This window comes from Hyperolius riggenbachi, chromosome 7 (assembly GCF_040937935.1).
Source record: "Hyperolius riggenbachi isolate aHypRig1 chromosome 7, aHypRig1.pri, whole genome shotgun sequence".
In the NCBI taxonomy this organism is placed as follows: domain Eukaryota; kingdom Metazoa; phylum Chordata; class Amphibia; order Anura; family Hyperoliidae; genus Hyperolius; species Hyperolius riggenbachi.
The window spans coordinates 213,058,401-213,080,759 of record NC_090652.1 but is presented as its reverse complement, the minus strand read 5'-3'; the positions used below and the strand labels follow the sequence as shown (position 1 = coordinate 213,080,759).

The window sequence follows — 22,359 nt, the reverse complement described above, 5'->3', positions numbered from 1 at the left end:
ACTTGACCCAGCCCTTGGGTCAAGGGCTGGGTCAACATACTTCAAATTAATGGGGGGCTGGAGTATACATAATATGATGTAGAAAACATTACATTGAACCTAGGTAGTGTAAACTATTACCTGTTTACATGTGCAGCCCTTTTGTCTCCCATTTAACCAAAGCAGATATTATGCCCCCAATACAGCATGTGCAGATAGTAAAAAACCTCTTTTCACCAGACAGTGAACCATACTCAGGGTGCAACCGGTCATCCAATTGGTGTCACCTAATGCGAAATAGGTTCCGAGGCCAGTGAATGACTGGTCGCTGGCTTCCCTGTGGATTGATGGTACCAGCACTGCTATTCTATATGTAAGACACCAATATTTAAAGATGCAGTGGACCGTATCTATAAGTAATACATTTTGTGAGTGGGGGCCGGTGAAAAAGCGTCAGGGGGCTGCATTCGGCCGCAGGCCTTAGTTTGAGAGTATACATGTACATCAGGCAGGTGCAGATTACTTCATACGTTTATGTCTGCAACTTGTTCTAACATTTACATCTTTATATACCATAGCTGAAGAAACACAAGATATGTTCAATGCACAGATAATACAGCATTACTTATCGCATCAATAAAATGCTGAAATCAACACAAATGACTCATATATTATTCTCATGCTCTCATTAGCATGTGCCATTTATTATACCAAACTGTTTAAGACTCAAAAAAGTGTGCTATTTTGATAGACATTGTGAGATTATCATTTCACAAACCTGTCCGATGTCTAACCCTGGATTTATGCTTTGTCCCACATCCATAACAATATCTGTACGAAGATTCTGAAATACAGAAATTACAAGTCAATATAAATGCAAACCGCCTAAGATACGAAAGAGACATCTTTAAGACACACCCCTGCCAAGCCTCTAGCCATGGTCATGCCACACCCCTAGTCACACTTACCACAAAAAGTTTAGGAACAAAACCACAATCTTGCTTTCTATGGATACTATTTTGCCTTTATATTACTGTAACATTTGAAAATACGCAATATATCAATTTAGAAGCTGGGAATAAAGTTTAGAGTCTCAAAGACATTTTTTTTTTACACTAAGTAGTAGGTACAGTCAATGAGATACAAATACATGCAAATGTATCCAGCTTGAAAGTGCACCAATTAAATCTTGCCAAGCTTGAACTCAGTAGGTCCATTTTCAAGCTGCCTAAATTTGCATAGATAGTTTTCATAATCATCAACTCAGATTTATTTATACTGTATCTCATTGACCATTCCAATTGAGCAGTAGAACAGTCTTTAACTAGGGACAAATGACTAGGGACAAATGAGCAAAAAAGAGGGACAGAGGGATTTGGTGCTAAAAGAATAACAAAATGTGTGAAGGGGAAGGGGTAGGGGTGACCTACAGTCATTTTGTTCAGAATTTTAGAAGCCATTCATACATGCAATGTTGCAAAAGAGCCTAATGGATGCCTTCAAAGCTAAATTCACAGTAATTAACATTTCATTATTTGAGCAATTTTAACCACTTGAGGACCGTGGGCTTTACCCCCCTTAAGGACCGGCCACTTTTTTTCCATTCAGACCACTGCAGCTTTCACGGTTTTATTTCTCGCTCATACAACCTACCACCTAAATGAATTTTGGCTCCTTTTCTTGTCACTAATAAAGCTTTCTTTTGGTGCTATTTGATTGCTCCTGCGATTTTTACTTTTTATTATATTCATCAAAAAAGACATGAATTTTGGCAAAAAAATGATTTTTTTAACTTTCTGTGCTGACATTTTTCAAATAAAGTAAAATTTCTGTATACATGCAGTGCGAAAAATGTGGACAAACATGTTTTTGATAAAAAAAAAAACCCATTCAGTGTATATTTATTGGTTTGGGTAAAAGTTATAGCATTTACAAACTATGGTGCAAAAAGTGAATTTTCCCATTTTCAAGCATCTATGACTTTTCTGACCACCTGACATGTTTCATGAGGGGCTAGAATTCCAGGATAGTATAAATACCCCCCAAATGACCCCATTTTGGAAAGAAGACATCCCAAAGTATTCACTGAGAGGCATAGTGAGTTCAATTAATTTTTGTCACAAGTAAGCGGAAAATGACACTTTGTGACAAAAAAAAAAAAAGTTTCCATTTCTTCTAACTTGCGACAAAAAAAAAATGAAATCTGCCACGAACTCACCATGCCCCTCTCTGAATACCTTGAAGTGTCTACTTTCCAAAATGGGGTCATTTGTGGGGTGTGTTTACTGTCCTGGCACTTTGGGGAGTGCTAATTTGTAAGCACCCCTGTAAAGCCTAAAGGTGCTCATTGGACTTTGGGCCCCTTAGCGCAGTTAGGCTGCAAAAAAGTGCCACACATGTGGTATTGCCGTACTCAGGAGAAGTAGTATAATGTGTTTTGGGGTGTATTTTTACACATACCGATGCTGGGTGGGAGAAATATCTCTGTAAATGACAATTTTTTAATTTTTTTTAAACACAATTGTCCATTTACAGAGATCTTTCTCCCACTCAGCATGGGTATGTGTAAAAATACACCCCAAAACACATTATACTACTCCTGAGTACGGCGATACCACATGTGTGGCACTTTTTTGCACCCTATGTGCGCTAAGGGGCCCAAAGTCCAATGAGTACCTTTAGGATTTCACAGGTCATTTTGAGAAATTTCGTTTCAAGACTACTCCTCACGGTTTAGGGCCCCTAAAATGCCAGGACAGTATAGGAACCCCACAAATGACCCCATTTTAGAAAGAAGACACCCCGAGGTATTCCGTTAGTAGTACGGTGAGTTCACAGAAGATTTTATTTTATCTATGTAAATGACAATTGTTTGATTTTTTTTACACACAATTGTCCATTTACAGAGAGATTTCTCCCACCCAGCATGGGTATGTGTAAAAATACACCCCAAAACACATTATACTACTTCTCCTGAGTATGGCGATACCACATGTGTGACACTTTTTTGCAGCCTAGGTGCGCTAAGGGGCCCAACGTCCTAATCACAGGTCATTTTGAGGCATTTGTTTTCTAGACTACTTCTCATGGTTTAGGGCCCCTTAAATGCCAGGGCAGTATAGGAACCCCACAAGTGACCCCATTTTAGAAAGAAGACACCCCAAGGTATTCCGTTAGGTGTATGGCGAGTTCATAGAAGATTTTATTTTTTGTCACAAGTTAGTGAAAAATGACACTTTGTGAAAAAAAAACAAAAATCAATTTCCGCTAACTTTTGACAAAAAATAAAATCTTCTATGAACTCGTCATACACCTAACAGAATACATTGGGGTGTCTTTTTTCTAAAATGGGGTCAGTTTGTGGGGTTCCCATACCGCCCTGGCATTTTACGGGCCCAAAACCGTGAGTAGTCTGGAAACCAAATGTCTTAAAATGACTGTTCAGGGGTATAAGCATCTGCAAATTTTGATGACAGGTGGTCTATGAGGGGGCGAATTTTGTGGAACCGGTCATAAGCAGGGTGGCCTTTTAGATGACAGGTTGTATTGGGCCTGATCTGATGGATAGGAGTGCTAGGGGGGTGACAGGAGGTGATTGATGGGTGTCTCAGGGGGTGGTTAGAGGGGAAAATAGATGCAATCAATGCACTGGGGAGGTGATCGGAAGGGGGTCTGAGGGGGATCTGAGGGTTTGGCCGAGTGATCAGGAGCCCACACGGGGCAAATTAGGGCCTGATCTGATGGGTAGGTGTGCTAGGGGGTGACAGGAGGTGATTGATGGGTGTCTCAAGGTGTGATTAGAGGGGGGAATATATGCAAGCAATGCACTGGCGAGGTGATCAGGGCTGAGGCCTGAGGGCATTCTGAGGGTGTGGGCGGGTGATTGAGTGCCCTAGGGGCAGATAGGGGTCTAATCTGATAGGTAGCAGTGACAGGGGGTAATTGATGGGTAATTAGTGGGTGTTTAGGGTAGAGAACAGATATAAAGACTGCACTTGGGAGGTGATCTGACGTCGGATCTGCGGGCGATCTATTGGTGTGGGTGGGTGATCAGATTGCCTGCAAGGGGCAGGTTAGGGGCAGATTGATGGGTGGCAGTGCCAGGGGGTGATTGATGGGTGGCAGTGACAGGGGGTAATTGATGGGTGATTGACAGGTGATTGACAGGTGATCAGTGGGTTATTACAGGGAAGCACAGATGTAAATATTGCACTGGCGAATTGATAAGGGGGGTCTGAGGGCAATCTGAGCGTGTAGGCGGGTGATTGGGTGCCCGCAAGGGGCAGATTAGGGTCTGATCTGATGGGTAACAGTGACAGGTGGTGATAGGGGGTGATTGATGGGTGATTGATGGGTAATTAGTGGGTGTTTAGGGTAGATAACAGATGTAAACACTGCACTTGGGAGGTGATCTGACGTCGGATCTGCGGGCGATCTATTGGTGTGGGTGGGTGATCAGATTGCCCGCAAGGGGCAGGTTAGGGGCAGATTGTTGGTTGGCAGTGACAGGGGGGCAGTGACAGGGGGTGATTGATGGGTGATTGATGGGTGATTGACAGGTGATTGACAGGTGATTGACAGGTGATCAGGGGGATAGATGCATACAGTACACGGGGGGGGGGGGGGGGGTGTCTGGGGGGGGGGGGGGGTCTGGGGAGAATCTGAGGGGTGGGGGGGTGATCAGCAGGGGGCAGGGGGGGGGGGATAAAAAAAATAGCGTTTACAGATAGTGACAGGGAGTGATTGATGGGTGATTAGGGGGGTGATTGGGTGCAAACAGGGGTCTGGGGGGTGGGCAGGGGGGGTCTGAGGGGTGCTATGGGCGATCTGGGGCAGGGGGGGGAGAAATCAGTGTGCTTGGGTGCGACATAGGGTGGCTGCAGCCTGCCCTGGTGGTCCCTCGGACATTGGGACCACCAGGGCAGGAGGCAGCCTGTATAATACACTTTGTAAACATTACAAAGTGTATTATACACTTTGTATGCGGCGATCGCAGGGTTAACATCCCGCCGGCGCTTCCGTATGGCCGGCGGGATGTTGCGGCGGGTGAGCGGAGACAGGCGCCGGCGGTCGGGAAGTAGTTAAATGGTTCCTAACTCCACCAAACCGTCTTTATAGCCACCACCATTAGTCATCTGCTCTTTTGCTTGCTTATCAAATTTCTGTGTACACACATACACAAGTTTCAGTGCACATGAGAACACATTCGCATCTTGGGAATTATTACAGCTACCCACAAGAAAGCATCCTCAGCATACTATGGGCTCGATTCACAAAGCGGTGCTGCTAACCCAGTTAGAGACTTTAGGCGTGATAACCATTGCACCATGCTGGTGAAAAGCCAGTTTAGGCGTGATAAGTTTAGATAAGTTTAGATCGCGCGCAAAGTCCCGCATGCAAAGCAGCGCCATTAAACTCTATGCGAAGTGCACCAGACTTTGCTAGCACAAAACTTTTGATCAGCTGTGCACTGCGGTGCTAACCCAGTTGGTGCTATAGTTATCACGCCTAAACTTATCACACCTAAACTTATCACGCCTAAACTTATCACGCCTAAACTTATGATAAAGGGGTTTTCACCAGCGTGCTAACTGTTAGCACCGCTTTGTGAATCAAGCCCATTACCTGCAATAGGCTCCGTGCACACTGTGTATAGCGCATGGTGATAGAAACATAATGCAGCACTGTTGAGAAGTTGCATTGTATGTTAGACATGCAAAGCGACATATATAGTGAAGCATACAGTATCATTAAAGTAAATCTGAAGTGATTTTAAAACCAAAACACAAATACCTAAGGAGAGGGAAGGCTCTGGGTCTGGGTCCTATAGAGCCTTCCCGTTCTCCTCACGGTCTGCTCGTTCCCCCACAGGCTTCTCTGTTCAAATCTCCCAAAGTCTTCAGGAGCTTGAGTCCTCTCGAAGACAAGTGGCTCTATTATGCGCACGTGGGAGTGTGTGAGAGGGGGGCGCTCGCGCGTGCGCAGTGCAGAGCTGCCTGTCTTCAGGAGCCTGAGTGCAAAACCCAGCCAAAGCTGAAGAGAGCAGTCTACAACCCATCGTTCATAGAGTGCTAACAGGGAGCCTGCAGGGGAACACTGGGATCATGAAGGGAACGGGAAGGCTCTATAGGACCCAGAGCCTTCCTTCGCCTTAGGTAAGTATCTGTTTTTTGTTTTTAATTCTGCTTCAGACTCCCTTTAAAGAATGCTTCACTGCACTGTAAATGTGCACGTTACCCTGCAAACTCACTGCATTCAGAGCATTATCCAAAGGGAATTTATCGCAACAGACCACATTCAGTAATCATATATTGGTAGGTGAACAGAGGCGCCAGAAGGATAAAAGTACATAAAATTTTTAAAAGATTGCTGGGAGGAAGTGGTGGACTCGCCTCCGTTAAAGCAGACACCAAGGACTGTAAATATATAGATATACACATTTATTGAAAATACCCCAAAGATGCAACGCGTTTCGCGGGCACAGCCCACTTCTTCAGGCAATAAGCAGGGGATAAACAACAGCAATTCAGTTATAGCAAGCAGAGCACCTTGCATCTTTGGGGTATTTTCAATAAATGTGTATATCTATATATTTACAGTCCTTGGTGTCTGCTTTAATGGAGGCGAGTCCACCACTTCCTCCCAGCAATTTTTTTAAAATTTTATGTACTTTTATCCTTCTGGCGCCTCTGTTCACCTACCAATATATTTGAATCCACCCCAGGTGGAGGGGTGATCTACCCCCTTTCTTCCTATATACAGAGAGCGACTTCTTAATCCTGAGTGAGGACAGGTCTAATCTCCTCACCTGCCTAATGAGTGGTTACCTAGGTGGTAACCCGTGTTTGTGAGTATTACTATCTCACTGTGTCATTTATCCAATCAATTTTGACATACTACACCATATTGGGCAATCGATTTCTCTTCAACATTTCTCTTCAACATTCAGTAATCACGTTGGGATGCAATGATATTTTGCGTTGCATCGGATGCCATCGCACAGAGTGTGGAAGGAGTCTAATAAAAACTCTGGTTGACCAAGCAGATTGTGCCATGTCAATTGCTTGTAACTTAAAAATTTATAAAGTGAGAATGACCTCAACATAGGGGGTCACAAAAAAAGAAAAAGTGAGGTGAAACCTATGCAAAAGAGTCAAACAATATTAGTAGTATGGCTAATTTATGATCATATGCACTTCTTTCTTATGTGGTTAAGTTACTTCCAGCCAATGAGATGCAAATAACTTTGACCTGCATTCAAAATACATATAAATTCTATACAGCATTTTGAAATTGGACTAATCAAAAATTAGCAGGAAGTTATTTTGCTTGGTTCATTCTCTATCTGCATAGGGTTTGCATGAAATTTGGATGTAATTCAAAATTATTTGCATCTCATTGACCATCTCTGTTCACTTCCTGTATTAGAAACAGAATCTATGAGAACAGGAATTCATGTGATAACATTCCAAATTGCTTGTGGTAGGGATGGCATCATGTAAAACCCATTAACCCAGTGAATTTTTCAATGCTCACTGCAAAATGTTGCAGAAATTAAAAAAATCTGCATTTATCTAAAAATGGAACTGGAAAATTTGGGCGCAGGGTGATCCTGATAGACAGCTCACCCTGCTTTCGCTGGTGCCCACATTACACTGTTTTTCTCTGAATTTATGCTTCAGCTATTGCCAGAAGCCAAATTAAAAAAAGACCATGAGGAGTGCTGGAACTCTAAAGAAGACTGTTACCCCAAGTGGGTCAGGGGGGGGGGGCACCTCATGGACAGCCACATAACACATAAAACACATAACATAAAAAAAAACAAGTCTAAAGTCCCCTATGGCGGGGGATTTGAATGGAAGAGCTGCCACCCCAACAAGGGGACCGGGAGAGGAAAGGGAAAGCTCATTAGGACCCAAAGCCTTCCCTCTCCTTGGGTGAGTATTTGTTTTTTATCTTTTCTAATTCGACTCCCATTAGATTTAAAAATGTGACATGCGGCCGTGTATCAAACAAAACATCAGCTGATTACTTTTTTTGATACACAGCCATGTGTCACATTGTTAAGGGGGGATAAGGGGATTTTCTATGGTTGCACAGCAATTTTTCCTCAACAAACATTTTGTATCTGTTTTAGTAGGCAGCCACATTACTTAGTAAGCGCTGCTATAGCTGTAATTTGCCTTAAGCCCTATGGTGGCGCCCAGTTTACCAGTGTTGTAGAGTTCTACCCATCGCAATACAAGCATGCTGGCTTATTATGAAACCATTGAGAAAAACATTTTTGTTCTTACAGTCTATGCATTTACAGTATGACATCCTTGGACAAAATCACACAAAGCCCATTTCTGCTGCTTTAGCTAAATAGATTAAACTAATGAATGTAATTACATAGAAACATGTGGCAAATTGTGTCATGTGCAGCTTATGAAATAATATTCCAACAATTAAAGATGGCCTCACAATAATGGAAGCACATGAAAAAAACCTCCATTACCTTGTGGCTTCCTGTTAGACAGTCCAGCTCAATCTCAGTACAGGCAGTCCCATATGTGTAATATGGAGCAATATGACCCTCTCCCGTCTCCCAGTCCATCTCAGTGTCATAACCCCTGAAAAAAAGGCCAGTAGCTGACTTACAACAGAAGAAAATTATCATGGAAAACACGCTAAGAGAGAACAACATTAAAGGTTGAAAAGCATAAAGCTGTTCATCAAAACAACTTGGTAATGCATGAAAATAGGTCACAGTTTGCACAACACTTCATGACCCCCCCCCAAAAAAGAAACATACAGATAAGTTATTTGGTTTCCCCCTAAAACGGCCCTAGGCCAGTTTCACACCAGCAACCAGCACTACAGATGCGGTGCTGCTTCAGAAATCCACGCAGTAATGCACCTTTTGGCAGCAAGCCACACTATAAGTGGGGCTCAATAGCGCTCACTTCCTGTAGCCAAAATACAAATTACAAGGAAGTGTATTGAAAAAATACGCTTCAGGGCATGTACAATGTGAAATGTTTTAAAATATATGTGGCACCATTGATTTAAAGAGACACTGAAGTAAAAAAAAAATTATGATATAATGATTTGTATGTGTAGTACAGCTAAGAAATAAAACATTAGGAGCAGAGACATACGTCTAATATTGTTTCCAGTACAGGAAGAGGTAAAAAAACTCCGGTTGTTTTCTATGCAAAAGAGCCATTGAGCTCCATGACTTTGAAAGTCGCAGAGAGCTCTGTCTTTTGCAGCTTATTATCTCAAGTGTCTAGCATTGTATTTTCTTTTTCTCTGCAGAGGACAGGTCAAAAGTTCGCTAGCCTACTCTGTAAAATCATTTAGCATGCTGAGTAGTGTGTAAACTGCAAATATTAGAGAATGAGGCAATGTTATGAAAAAAACAACAACTATATAACGTAAAAATAAAAATATGAGAATATTTTCTTTGCTACTAATGTTCTAGTAATTATCCATACTACGCATACAATTCCTTATATCATAATTTTTTCCTTAAATGACTTCCGGTCACCGCATGTTGCCACGGATGTTCAGGGCTAATGCGCTGATGCTCTGGTGTCAGGTGTGATGCATCGCACCGCATCAGGTATGAAATATCTCATAGACTTACTTTGCTTTAGCACTACCCTGTGGTAAAAAAGGGTAACACAATGCAATGGGTATGTCCTAGTGTGAAAGGGGTCTTAGAGTATGATAGGCCACTTTCACTGTGACACATTGCGTTGGACAATATAAATTGCATTGCAAATGCAATGCGATTATATTCAAATGGTGTATTCACATTAGCGCATTAACAGTGCGATGAGATGAATCCATTGGAAAAACACAAGGCACACTGTGCGCTATTGAACAACGTGCACTTTTATAGTAGTGAAGCATATTTTTCATTAACTGTTCTTCACTGTATGCATTTCATCATGTTGAATCATGATCCTGCTGTAACAAGATGTACAATGAAAACCAGTGCTAAACTAGCCATAGGATCATTAAACTAAGGCTACGGTTGGTGTTAGGGTGCACACACACAACCAATTTTGACTGGCTTCTGATAAGTGTTCAACTCTTCCTGTCAGCACACCACACAATGATATAAATAGCTCCAGGCAGTGCAGCTCTCTCCCCTTCCTGCCCCAATATACCTGAGAGAGCTGTGCTGCCTGGAGCGATTTTTTATCATTGCGAGGTGTGCTGAAATCCATAGGAAAAGTAAATGCATCACAGTTGCCAGAGAGGCGAGGGCTGGCCAACATCCCACATATGAGTTCTATCTATGACTGGTCAGAGGATCCGGAGAGCTGTTAAATGCTGGGGGAGTGAACGGGTGGTGTGAATCTCTCCTAAGGAGATGGTCTGCAGAATACTGACTGCTGAATGTATGCACCTTTTCTGAGACTGCTCAGCTTGAGGACTTCTCCATAAACAATATGACTTTTGCATTGCCTGGTGTAACAAGGTTTTCACAGCGCTCCACAATATAGGACTTTAGTCTGCAGAGTATTTCTCTGGATATCAGTGCAGTTGCACCAAGTGAACTAATGAATGTACTGTGAGCATTGCGGTATTTATTGTTTCATGTTGAATGTTTATCAACTTTCCATACTGTGAGGGGGGCTGTATTACTCATTTTATATATTTAGCCGTGCAGTGTAGTTTCAGCTTCTACCTGCCTGGAGAATACTCCATGTAGAAACAACTCAAGCCTTATAGCATTGCATATCCAGCATGATTTCTGATTGGTTATTATTTCAAGGTTACAGCACTCTTTCTATGGCAGTTTAAAGACGTCTGTTAAGAAATGCTGCCATCATGAGTTCAAAAGTGGAACTATGTGTAGAAATAAGAGATTTATTTCATTTATTTGTTTCTGCGGGCTAAAAATAACGTAGTCTGAGAGCAGTAGGTAGTCTCAATGAAAATCCGACCTCAGGCCGTGATTGGCCTGCTGGCCGGTCTTTGGACATACCTGATCTAGTATGAGGGCATTCAGGTGTGGAATACTGTGAACAGATTCTGTAGACAGCCTCTCACAGAAGTGGTAAAATTGGCCAATCAGCCAATCATAATTGGATGTGTGTATGCACCCTTAGACTGTGAGCTCCTCCGAGGGACAGTTAAACATGACTAAGGACTCTATGGTGCTGCATTAAATGTCTGCGCTATACAAATACATCATTCATATAATGGATGCCATGTAAACAGCGGTAGAAAATCTGGTTTGGATCTATAGTATTCTATATTCTGAATACAGTATCAGGCCAGGTATAAAAATATGGTATAATGTGGTATAACATAACTTTGGAGACTGAGGTTATAATCCATTGTATGATCTTCCATTTGTGTAGATGCCGTACACACGTGTCCTGGGTACAAAGTTCACATTACTTCTAGCAGCTGGGGTTATCCAGCCCTCATAATTCATATACATCCTTGTTGATTTTTCTTGCTAACTCTTCCTCTCTCTGCCTCAAAACCTTGTACACACTGAGGAATTTCTGTCATTCGGCAGGGATTGGGACTCAGTCCCTTGGGTGCCAGTGCAGTGCAGATGCTGTACAGATCAGTCACTAGCCTACAGGCTATTGATACATCTGTTGAACAGGAGGGGGGGAGAGGGACAATGAGCAGCGAACAGATTCACTTGGGGAGGGAGTAGGAAGAATAATGCAATTGTTGTTCATTTGTCACCCAGGAGATCTGGCATGTTGGATCACTATTAGCAGACGTCGGTTGGTCAAGGGGGAACACGCAGTATTTTTCAAGAATCTCGGCTGAGGTGGTCCTTATTGTCCTCCACGGCCGAGATCTAACCAGCGTGTTTGTAGCTTAAGATGTTGGAGTGCTGGGCCTAGGAAATGGAATAGTTTTCTTTTGTAAAACCTACTTGTAAAATCCAGTAGCTGAAAGGCTCAGTCTCTGACTAAATGCTTCCATAACCTACATAAAAGTAAAAGTATATAAGTCAGCATACATAATTCAATCTTAGGAAATATTTACTTCATGAATGAAAGGGTGTTTTCTATACAGCTTATCAAAGTATAATATCAATATACCAATAGCTGGCTGCACATGTAATCAAAACAGAAGGCTCATCAGAAATATTGTGACTGTATATAAAGAATAGACCCTGCTTTCTCACATTGCAAATTGTGTACCATGAGGAACACAAAAATACCCCCACTCCCGGCCCCTGCCCCGCCCTCCCCCCCCCAAAAAAAGAAACAAAATCAACCACCATATTTTTCAGACCATAAGACGCACCTGACTATAAGATGCAAATAGGTTTAGAGGGCAAGAGCCAGTGGACACAAATATACTAAACCTGCCTTGTCCATGGCGCAAGGGCATCTAATGGACCTTCTCCCTCAAGTTGTCTCTATCTAAGCTTCACTGCCCAGCTACACAAACCTCTGCTGCCCCCACCAGCTAACTAACTACCCAACACTAACCCCTGCTGCCCACACCACGCAGTAATCCCAATTTACACTAATCCTCACTGCCCCCCAGCTACACTTATCTGTTACGTATGCAGGGTCGTTTTCGCGGTCAGCGCCCAAGATGCGTACTGACACAGCGAAAACCCTCCACAAGCATATAATTGGGTGAACCCAGGCTAGGTGCAATGCACCAGCAGAGGGCAATTCCCACCGGCAGACGGCGCTATGGAGTGCAGATGAGCACAGCCTCTGCACGGCCACAAATGCCAGATGGGAATTGTACAGATCTAAGACAGTGCGGGGCTAAACAGCCCTTAAAGAGAAGAGCACAGAGATAGGCTAAATGTGTGTTCCCCAATCTAGTCGCCACCCAGCGATGGTGAACACACATTCGCAGAAACAAAAGCAAGAACGCGATCGCGAGAAAGGCGATCGCCAGAAGTGACACAAGACAGATCAGAACAGAACACGAGAGGAGCAAAGGCACAGCAAACAACAATGAGAAAATAACGAAAATAACAAACGCTAACTAAACGCGAACACCGCACTCAATCGCAACAGCGAACGCATTTTCGGTGCGGTCTCTGCACGTTAAGTGCAACAGAGACAAGCGCGCCACCCTGACTGACCAAAGACAGACAAACACGAAAAGAGAGAACGCGAACGCTTGCTTAACGGTTACCTCACCGAGCCTACAGCAAGCGTTCGTATCAGACAAGACAGACAAACGGAAAACAGGAATACGAGAAGAAAGATCCACTGCTCTTTCCGTCAGAGCGAGTGCGATCCGAGTTCAGGAACAAGAAAGCAGATCAGAAGGATCCACAGCCGCTACCGCTAGGGCTAGTGCGATCCAAGCACGACAAACAGATGAGATAGCAGGGAGCAACCGCTGCTCCAGCTATACTCGAAAAACAAAGATCAGAAGGATCCCCAGCCGCTACCGCTAGAGGCTAGTGCGATCCAAACACAACAGACAGATGAGGTAGCCGGTAGCAACCGCTGCTCCAGCTTACACTCCAAGAACAAAGATCAGAAGGATCCACAGCCGCTACCGCTAGAGGCTATTGCGATCCAAACAAGACAGATTAACAGAAGGGGCTACCAGTAGCGACCACTGCTCTGGTTAGCACCCCAGACAGAAAGAACGATTTCCTGACAACCACCGTTGGTGACAGGACAATCGCAACAGAGAGGCAATACAGACAAAACAGATAGTAACCTAACTGCACTAGGGAAGCTGCCTAGTGCAGTCCCAAGAATTACTCTAAGGTAACTTTAACAAGCATTAGCATGGCTGACACTCTAGGAGTGTTTCAACAAACCCTGAAGGGATGACCAGCAAAGGACTCTGGGAAAAACATGGCTTATATACTGCCAGCCTACAAAGAAATTAGCTGGGTGATTTGCATAACCAATGTATGCAAATTCCTCAGCAGCAGAGCAGATCAGAAACTTGCAAAGAAAAGAAAGGTCTCTCTTCCAGAGACCTGCAGCCCACAGACTAGAGGAATGGTCAAACAGCTGTCTGCCTGTGCAGCCAGCTGAGCGGATAATTACATCATCACATTATAGATTCTATAAAGATGTTGGTACATTTCAGGACCTCTGGTGGTCTCCTGCAACTTCTGGGCCTCTTCCCCTTGGGCAGGGGCGTAACAATAGGCCCTGCAGCGCCTGCGCCCGCGGGGGGGGAAGCGGAAGTGACGTCAGCCGCTAGAGCGAGAAGGCGGCGATGGAACGCAAGGAAGAAGGTATGTATCCCGCCGCCGCTGCTGCCCGCTTCCCACACACATTCACTAGCTGGAGGGGGGCGCAGAGGGGAGAGCCCCGAGGTGAGGGAGAGGGGGGAACTTCCCCTCTCCCCGCCGACTGTGGGCAAGGCTTTCCCCTCATGCTGCCACCCCTCCAGCCCCCAAAAACCGGCCACGAGCGGGCCCCGGGGGGGGGGGGGGGCCCGCTCTGAAATTCTGCAGGGGGATTTTCAGGTGTCTGCTGCCCACATTACGATTTTCAGGTGTCTGCTGCCCACATTACGATTTTCAGGTGTCTGCTGCCCATATTATGATTTTCTGGTGTCTGCTGCCCACATTACGATTTTCAGGGGCCTGCTGCCCACATTACGATTTTCAGGTGTCTGCTGCCCACATTACGGTTTTCAGGTGTCTGCTGCCCACATTATGATTTTCTGGTGTCTGCTGCCCACATTGCGATTTTCTGGTGTCTGCTGCCCACATTACGATTTTCTGGTGTCTGCTGCCCACATTGCGATTTTCAGGTGTCTGCTGCCCACATTACGATTTTCTGGTCACTGCTGCCCACATTGCGATTTTCAGGTGTCTGCTGCCCACATTGCGATTTTCAGGTGTCTGCTGCCCACATTACAATTTTCAGGTGTCTGCTGCCCACATTACGATTTTCAGGTGTCTGCTGCCCACATTACGATTTTCAGGTGTCTGCTGCCCACATTGTGATTTTCAGGTGTCTGCTGCCCACATTACGATTTTCAGGTGTCTGCTGCCCACATTGCGATTTTCAGGTGTCTGCTGCCCACATTGCGATTTTCTGGTGTCTGCTGCCCACATTACAATTTTCAGGTGTCTGCTGCCCACATTACGATTTTCAGGTGTCTGCTGCCCACATTACGATTTTCAGGTGTCTGCTGCCCACATTGTGATTTTCAGGTGTCTGCTGCCCACATTACGATTTTCAGGTGTCTGCTGCCCACATTGCGATTTTCAGGTGTCTGCTGCCCACATTGCGATTTTCTGGTGTCTGCTGCCCACATTACGATTTTCTGGTCACTGCTGCCCACATTGCGATTTTCTGGTGACTGCTGCCCACATTAGGATTTTTTGGTGTCTGCTGCCCACATTATGATTTTCTGGTCACTGCTGCCCACATTGCGATTTTCTGGTGTCTGCTGCCCACATTACGATTTTCAGGTGTCTGCTGCCCACATTACGATTTTCAGGTGTCTGCTGCCCACATTACGATTTTCAGGTGTCTGCTGCCCACATTGTGATTTTCAGGTGTCTGCTGCCCACATTACGATTTTCAGGTGTCTGCTGCCCACATTGCGATTTTCAGGTGTCTGCTGCCCACATTGCGATTTTCTGGTGTCTGCTGCCCACATTACGATTTTCTGGTCACTGCTGCCCACATTGCGATTTTCTGGTGACTGCTGCCCACATTAGGATTTTTTGGTGTCTGCTGCCCACATTACGATTTTCTGGTCACTGCTGCCCACATTGCGATTTTCTGGTGTCTGCTGCCCACATTACGATTTTCAGGTGTCTGCTGCCCACATTACGATTTTCAGGTGTCTGCTGCCCACATTGCGATTTTCAGGTGTCTGCTGCCCACATTACGATTTTCAGGTGCCTGCTGCCCACATTACGATTTTCAGGTGTCTGCTGCCCACATTACGATTTTCAGGTGTCTGCTGCCTACATTACGATTTTCAGGTGTCTGCTGCCCATATTATGATTTTCTGGTGTCTGCTGCCCACATTACGATTTTCAGGTGTCTGCTGCCCACATTACGATTTTCAGGTGTCTGCTGCCCATATTATGATTTTCTGGTGTCTGCTGCCCACATTACGATTTTCAGGTGTCTGCTGCCCACATTGCGATTTTCTGGTGTCTGCTGCCCACATTACGATTTTCTGGTGTATGCTGCCCACATTAGGATTTTCTGGTGACTGCTGCCCACATTGCGATTTTCTGGTGACTGTTGCCCACATTGCGATTTTCTGGTGACTGCTGCCCACATTGCGATTTTCTGGTGACTGCTGCCCACATAAGGATTTTCAGGTGTCTGCTGCCCACATTATGATATTCTGGTGACTGACTGCTGCCCACATTAGGATTTTCTGGTAACTGCTGCCCACATTACGATATTCTGGTGACTGCTGCCCACATTAGGATTTTCTGGTGACTGATGCCCACATTGCGATTTTCTGGTGACTGCTGCCCACATGGCGATTTTCTGGTGACTGCTGCCCACATGGCGATTTTCTGGTGACTGCTGCCCACATTGCGATTTTCTGGTGAACTCTGCCCACATTACGATTTTCTGTCCCACATTACGATATTCTGGTGAACGCTGCCCACATTACGATTGTCTGGTGAATGCTGTCCACGTTACAATTTTCTGGTGACTACTGCTCACGTTACGATTTTCTGGTGACTGGTGCCCACATTACGATTTTCTGGTGAACTCTGCCCACATTATGATTTTCTGGTGAACTCTGCCCACATTATGATTTTCTGGTGAACGCTGCCCACATTACGATTGTCTGGTGAATGCTGTCCACGTTACAATTTTCTGGTGACTGGTGCCCACATTACGATTTTCTGGTGAACTCTGCCCACATTATGATTTTCTAAAGGCCCACATTACGATTTTCTGGTGAACTCTGCCCACATTACGATTTTCTGGCCCACATTACGATTGTCTGGTAAAATGCTGCCCGCTTTACAATTAATTTACAGTGAAACGCTGCCCCATTAAGATGGCGCTGCACTAGCTGCCACGGCATGCAGGGCTCCCACAACTTTTCTTTTAATTGTTATATTTGTTATATTTGTACTACATAGTTTTTTACATAGTCTTTTTTCTTTTCAGTTAGCTTAGTTTAGAGCTAGCCTAGCTAACAGGTTACAGTTCAGTGTTTTAGTAGCAGCCAGCAGCACCACAAGCGTACCTCCGGGAGCTGCACGGATCCCGCGGACTCCCACGGGGAGGATTGCATGCGGTCCCCAGCTGAGCACAGCCTCTTCTCCAGCCTGGTCTCACGGCGAAGGCTCTGCTCCAGGCGGCGGGCACCCGTCCCTACCATAGACCACGTTCTGCTCTACTCCGGTACCGGATCTTTTTGGATAGATCGCCGGCTGAATCCACCTCCTTTCTCCACTGGCCCGGCAGCCCGAGGATCTTCCGCAGCATCTGTCCAAGAGCCGCATCACGGTCACAGAGGATCGCAGTAGGAGCAAATGTATGCTGGTCCGTTTCTCCAGCTGCTGCACTGCCCCGACCAGTAATGGCTGCGGCCCACGTGCTCTCCACGTGCTCCCTCCACCACCGCTGAGCCCACCACGGAAATCTTTGGCATGGGCGCCACCGCAGTCTGAGTGCCCTCGGGATCTCTGGCTGCCCGGTGAGGCCACCCACGCCGCTGCCTTCTCCATAGCAGACGGCCCTCAGCGTCCATCCAGCAGCCGTCAGCCTCCCAGCTACGAACACCACAGAGGCAGGCAGCTAGTACTGCTCAAGCCACTCCACCACAGCAGCCACCGCTCCATCAGGTGAGAGTCCTACTGCTGGGCCCCTTGTGCAACCCATTGATCACCTATGCTTCCTACCAAGGCACCTTACACCACTACTCCTCGCCTTTAACATCTGCCTGCCTGTTAACCTGCTGTTAACCTGCTGTTAACCTGCTCCTGCCTGCACCATACCTGGAGGGGCTGCTTTTTGCTTCTGGGCCCTGGCCATAGGTAAAGTACGGATGTTTATGCCTCTGTAGCCCTTATGCCCTACTGTGCTGAACTGTACCGCACTGCATTGCTGTATGCTGGCCTGTATTGCACTGTATTGAACTGCCAATGAGTTGGTTGCTATTGCACTGCCCATGCGAGGTATGGTATCGGACTGTTCAGGTGTCTGCATTGCTCATGTGATGGACTGCTTCACACTGCTCATGTGAAGGACTGTTTCACACTGCTCATGTGACGGACTGTTCTCATTGCTCATGTGATGGACTGCTTTTCACTGCTCATGTGATGGACTGTCTTTGCTCTGCTCATATGATGGACTGTTTTTTGTTTTTTTTTTGACTGTTTTGCACTGCTCATGTGATGGACGGCTTTTCACTGCTCATAAATACGATGGACCGTTCTTGCATTGCTCATGTGATAGACTGTTTTGCACTGCCATTTGCACAGCTCATGGAAATGGACTGTTTTTGCACTGCTCATGTGATGGACTGTTTGTACTGCTCATGTGATTGACACGATTGCACTGCTCATGTATATGAACTCTACTCTACTCATGGAAATGGACTACTCTGTACTGCGCATGTGATGGACTGTTCAGCACTGCGCATGTGAATGGACTGTCTTGGCACAGGTTCACATTGCACTGTTACTGGGGGCAAAGTCAGGTGACAGTTTGCTTCCTGTTCTGTTTTTCACGCTACCTGCAGTGACGTCTCAGCTTTATGCCCTCGGAGACGGTGAGCCGACACTTATGTCCATGCCTCCAACACCACCCCTCCCCTCTCATACCTCCTTCACCAGGTCGCAACTCCTCAAATGGGAACAAAGCGCAGACCTGCTCCCAGAGAGCAGGCTCCTGTATGACTCTGTCTGGAGCCACGCCCAGGAAATCACTGCCCCCGCGCGGGGGCCCAGCAGTGGCCAGCGGAGGAGAGGATGTCGGGCTGGTGCCAGGATGAGGCTAAGGAGGAAAGGTCTGCGGTCAGCCATCCCCGCAGTCCTCCCAGCAAACGTCCGCTCCCTCCCCAACAAGCTGGACGAACTACAGCTCCTAAGCAATAAGAGAGAACTTGGTAACAACACTCCAGTCTTTTGCTTTACAGAAACGTGGCTCCATGAGGACATTCCTGATAGCGCCCTCCATCTGCCAGGTTTTGGCCTTATCCGAGCAGACCGCGACAGCTTTCTCTCTGGAAAAAAGAAAGGTGGCGGAATCTGTTTTTACATCAGCTCCACCTGGTGCTCAAATACCTCAATACTTGCCAAAATATGCTCCCCGGAGCTCGAGCTTCTTCTTGTAAACTGCAGGCCACAATACTCACCCAGGGAGTTCTCTTCCTATGTCCTTGCTGGCGTATATATTCCCCCAGATGCCGAGGTCAAAACTGCCCTGCGCGTTCTCAGCGACACAGTCTCGCAGTGGGAGACGTCCCTTCCAGACTCACTGTTCATTATAATGGGGGACTTCAACAGGGCCAACCTCCGCCAAGAGCTACCACGCTTCCATCAACATATTACCTGCCCCACTAGGAACGCCAACACCCTCGATCATTGCTACACGGTCCTGAAAGATGCATACAAGGCCGTCCCGTGGGCAGCACTAGGCTCATCTGATCACTGCCTCATCCACCTGATTCCGACCTACAAGAGGCGCCTGGAAACAGCGAAACCAGTCCTTAAGTCCACCAAAGTATGGTCAAGTGAGGCTAAGCTACAACTTTAAGCCTGCTTCGACTGTACAGACTGGGAGTCCCTGAAGGCACCAAACCTGGATGAGTGGGCAGACAACGTATCATCTTACATTAGCTTCTGCGAGGACCAGTGTATACCAATGAAATCCTTTAAACTTTATCCAAACGACAAACCATGGTTCTCCAAAAAACTACGACACCTGCGGAGTCACAAGGAAGCTGCGCATAGGGCTGGTAACCAAGAGGACTATAGAAGGGCAAAAAACAACCTAAACAGGGAACTGAGAGTTGCCAAAAGGAGCTACGCAGAAAAGCTGGAACAGAACCTCTCCTCAAATGACTCACGAGCTGTCTGGAAAGGGCTTAAGGCCGTCACCAACTATAAGCCCCCCCCTCAACATGCAACTCCTAGCACTGAGCTTGCAGAGAACCTCAGTGACTTCTACTGCAGATTTGAGAACCAAGCAGCATCTGCAGGTCTCCCAAAGCCACCTGCTCCCTCCTCCACCATATCTGCTCCATGTCCAATCTCACCCTCTTTGGCTGTGAACAAGGACGACGTCTTGCGCCACCTGTCAAGGCTAAGTGCAAGGAAAGCCTCAGGCCCAGACGGAGTGTCACCAGCATGCCTAAAAACCTGTGCTCAACAGCTAGCTCCTATTCTCTCCTCCATCTTTACAAGATCCCTTCAGGAAGGCAAAGTCCCAGCATGCTTTAAGAGGTCGACCATCATCCCCGTTCCCAAAAAACAGGGAATCACCGACCTCAACAACTACAGACCTGTGGCTCTCACATCCGTCATTATGAAAGCTTTTGAAAGCATGGTCATGCCTCTTCTGAAAGTCTTCACAGAGCCCCTGCTGGACCCACACCAGTTTGCGTACAGAGCAAATAGGTCCACTGAGGATGCCATTAACATCTGCCTGGAGACAGTCAATGAGCACCTGGATAGACCAAACTCTTCTGCCAGGATCCTCCTCCTTGACTTTAGCTCAGCGTTTAACACTATCAGCCCTCAAATACTTCAGGAGAACCTTGCTGAGCTCAAAGTCCACGCCACCCTGCGCCTGTGGATAACTGACTTCCTCACAAATAGATCTCAGGTCGTCAAGCTGGGTGCTATCCTCTCCCAACCAAGGACCACCAACACAGGGGCCCCACAAGGCTGCGTCCTGTCACCAGTCCTGTTCTCCCTGTACACAAACAACTGCAGATCCACTGAAAACTCTGTCAAAGTTATCAAATTTGCAGATGATACCACCATTGTGGGCCTCATCACCAATAACAATGAGCAGGCATACCGTCATCAGGTTGAGAGAATCTGCAACTGGTGCAAGGAGAATGGGCTGGTCCTCAATACCGCAAAGACCGTTGAGATGATCATCGACTTTAGGAAGCGTGCACCCACACCACCCCCAATCCACATCGACAACGCAGAAGTTGCACGGGTCCCCTGCGCTCGTCTCCTGGGCACAACCATCTCCAACGATCTGAGATGGAAGGCCAACACCACCTGCACCCAGAGGAAAGCCCAGCAGAGACTATTCTTCCTCCGCCAACTGAGGAAGTTCGGCATGGACCAGAAACTTCTGACGAACTTCTACTCAGCCACCATCGAATCCGTCATCTGTTCTTCTATCCTTGTCTGGTATGCTGGCTCCTCTGCCAGCGACAGACACAAACTACAGAGAGTCATCAGATCAGCGGAAAGGATCATCGGAAAACCACTTCCCCCACTGGACCTACTCTTCAACACTAGACTGCGCTCCAGAGCCTTGCGGATCGCTAATGATCCTTCGCACCCAGGCTCCCGCTTTTTCTGTCGTCTCCGTTCAGGCCTGAGGTATCGGGCCATCTACACCAGGACCTCAAGACACAGGAACAGCTTCTTCCCCTCAGCTGTCAAATCACTGAACTCTCTGGACCCATTCCCACCCCCCACCACCAAAAGAAGAGCGGATCCTCCTTAGGCCGCTTGCTTTACTAGCTGGACAAGTCCTAAGCAGGCCTGCACTCAAGAACTCTTCTTTTAAAAATGGTTGTTATGTAATTACTGTTACCGTATCGTACCGTATTGTACTTGTTTGATGTATTGCTATCTCTGGTGTGTGTCATTTACTGTTTCTATGCCCTGCTTGTGCCAAGCCCAATTCCGGGCACGACCCAGTCGTGCTTGGCGAAAAATAAATTCTGATTCTGATTCTGATTTGGCACCTATGGGGGGTGGAGGGGGGGGGGGGCCCATCCAAATATTCGCAGGGGGGCCCAGTGATTTCTAGTTACGCCCCTGCCCTTGAGCCCAAAACAGACTACTGACTGTACCTCTGCCTTGCTGAGATGGCAGCCCGGCTCCCTAAAGTCATGTATGCTAAGCTGAGTGCTACCGGCCCTTCTGCATGAGATAGTGACAGGTCAATAAATTAAACATTGTACTGCACAATGCCTGCAACAGTGGTGCACACACTGATTTCCTATGGACTGTTCTAATAACAGTGTCAACATAGTTATACAATAAGTAATAGAATGAGAATTATACATCGAATAGACTGGTAACCAAAGGAGCAGCCAGTAAGAGACTAACAAACCAATCATGCAAATAGATTGGTCATGATCGCTCTCTCTGACAGTCACATCCTTTAATTTAAAAATAAAATAAAAAAATTTGATCAAACATGCCACTTGTAATATGAACAGGTAAAAGGGACTTTAGATGCATCTTTAGGTCATCATCAA

The 22,359-nt window shown here is 46.2% G+C and overlaps 1 protein-coding gene across 4 annotated transcripts in view; it reads right to left on the bottom strand.

The window, feature by feature from the left end:
• Positions 1 to 22,359, bottom strand: part of LOC137524808 (aldehyde oxidase 1-like) — a 279,754-nt gene that overhangs the window by 12,998 nt on the left and 244,397 nt on the right. For all 4 annotated transcript variants that reach the window (XM_068245130.1, XM_068245132.1, XM_068245133.1 and 1 more), the window contains 3 exons: positions 11,882 to 11,934; positions 8,477 to 8,591; positions 758 to 823 (listed from right to left, as the gene is read on the bottom strand). In XM_068245130.1, the coding sequence (XP_068101231.1) occupies positions 758 to 823; positions 8,477 to 8,591; positions 11,882 to 11,934 (234 nt within the window). The remainder of the gene's footprint in view (positions 1 to 757; positions 824 to 8,476; positions 8,592 to 11,881; positions 11,935 to 22,359) is intronic.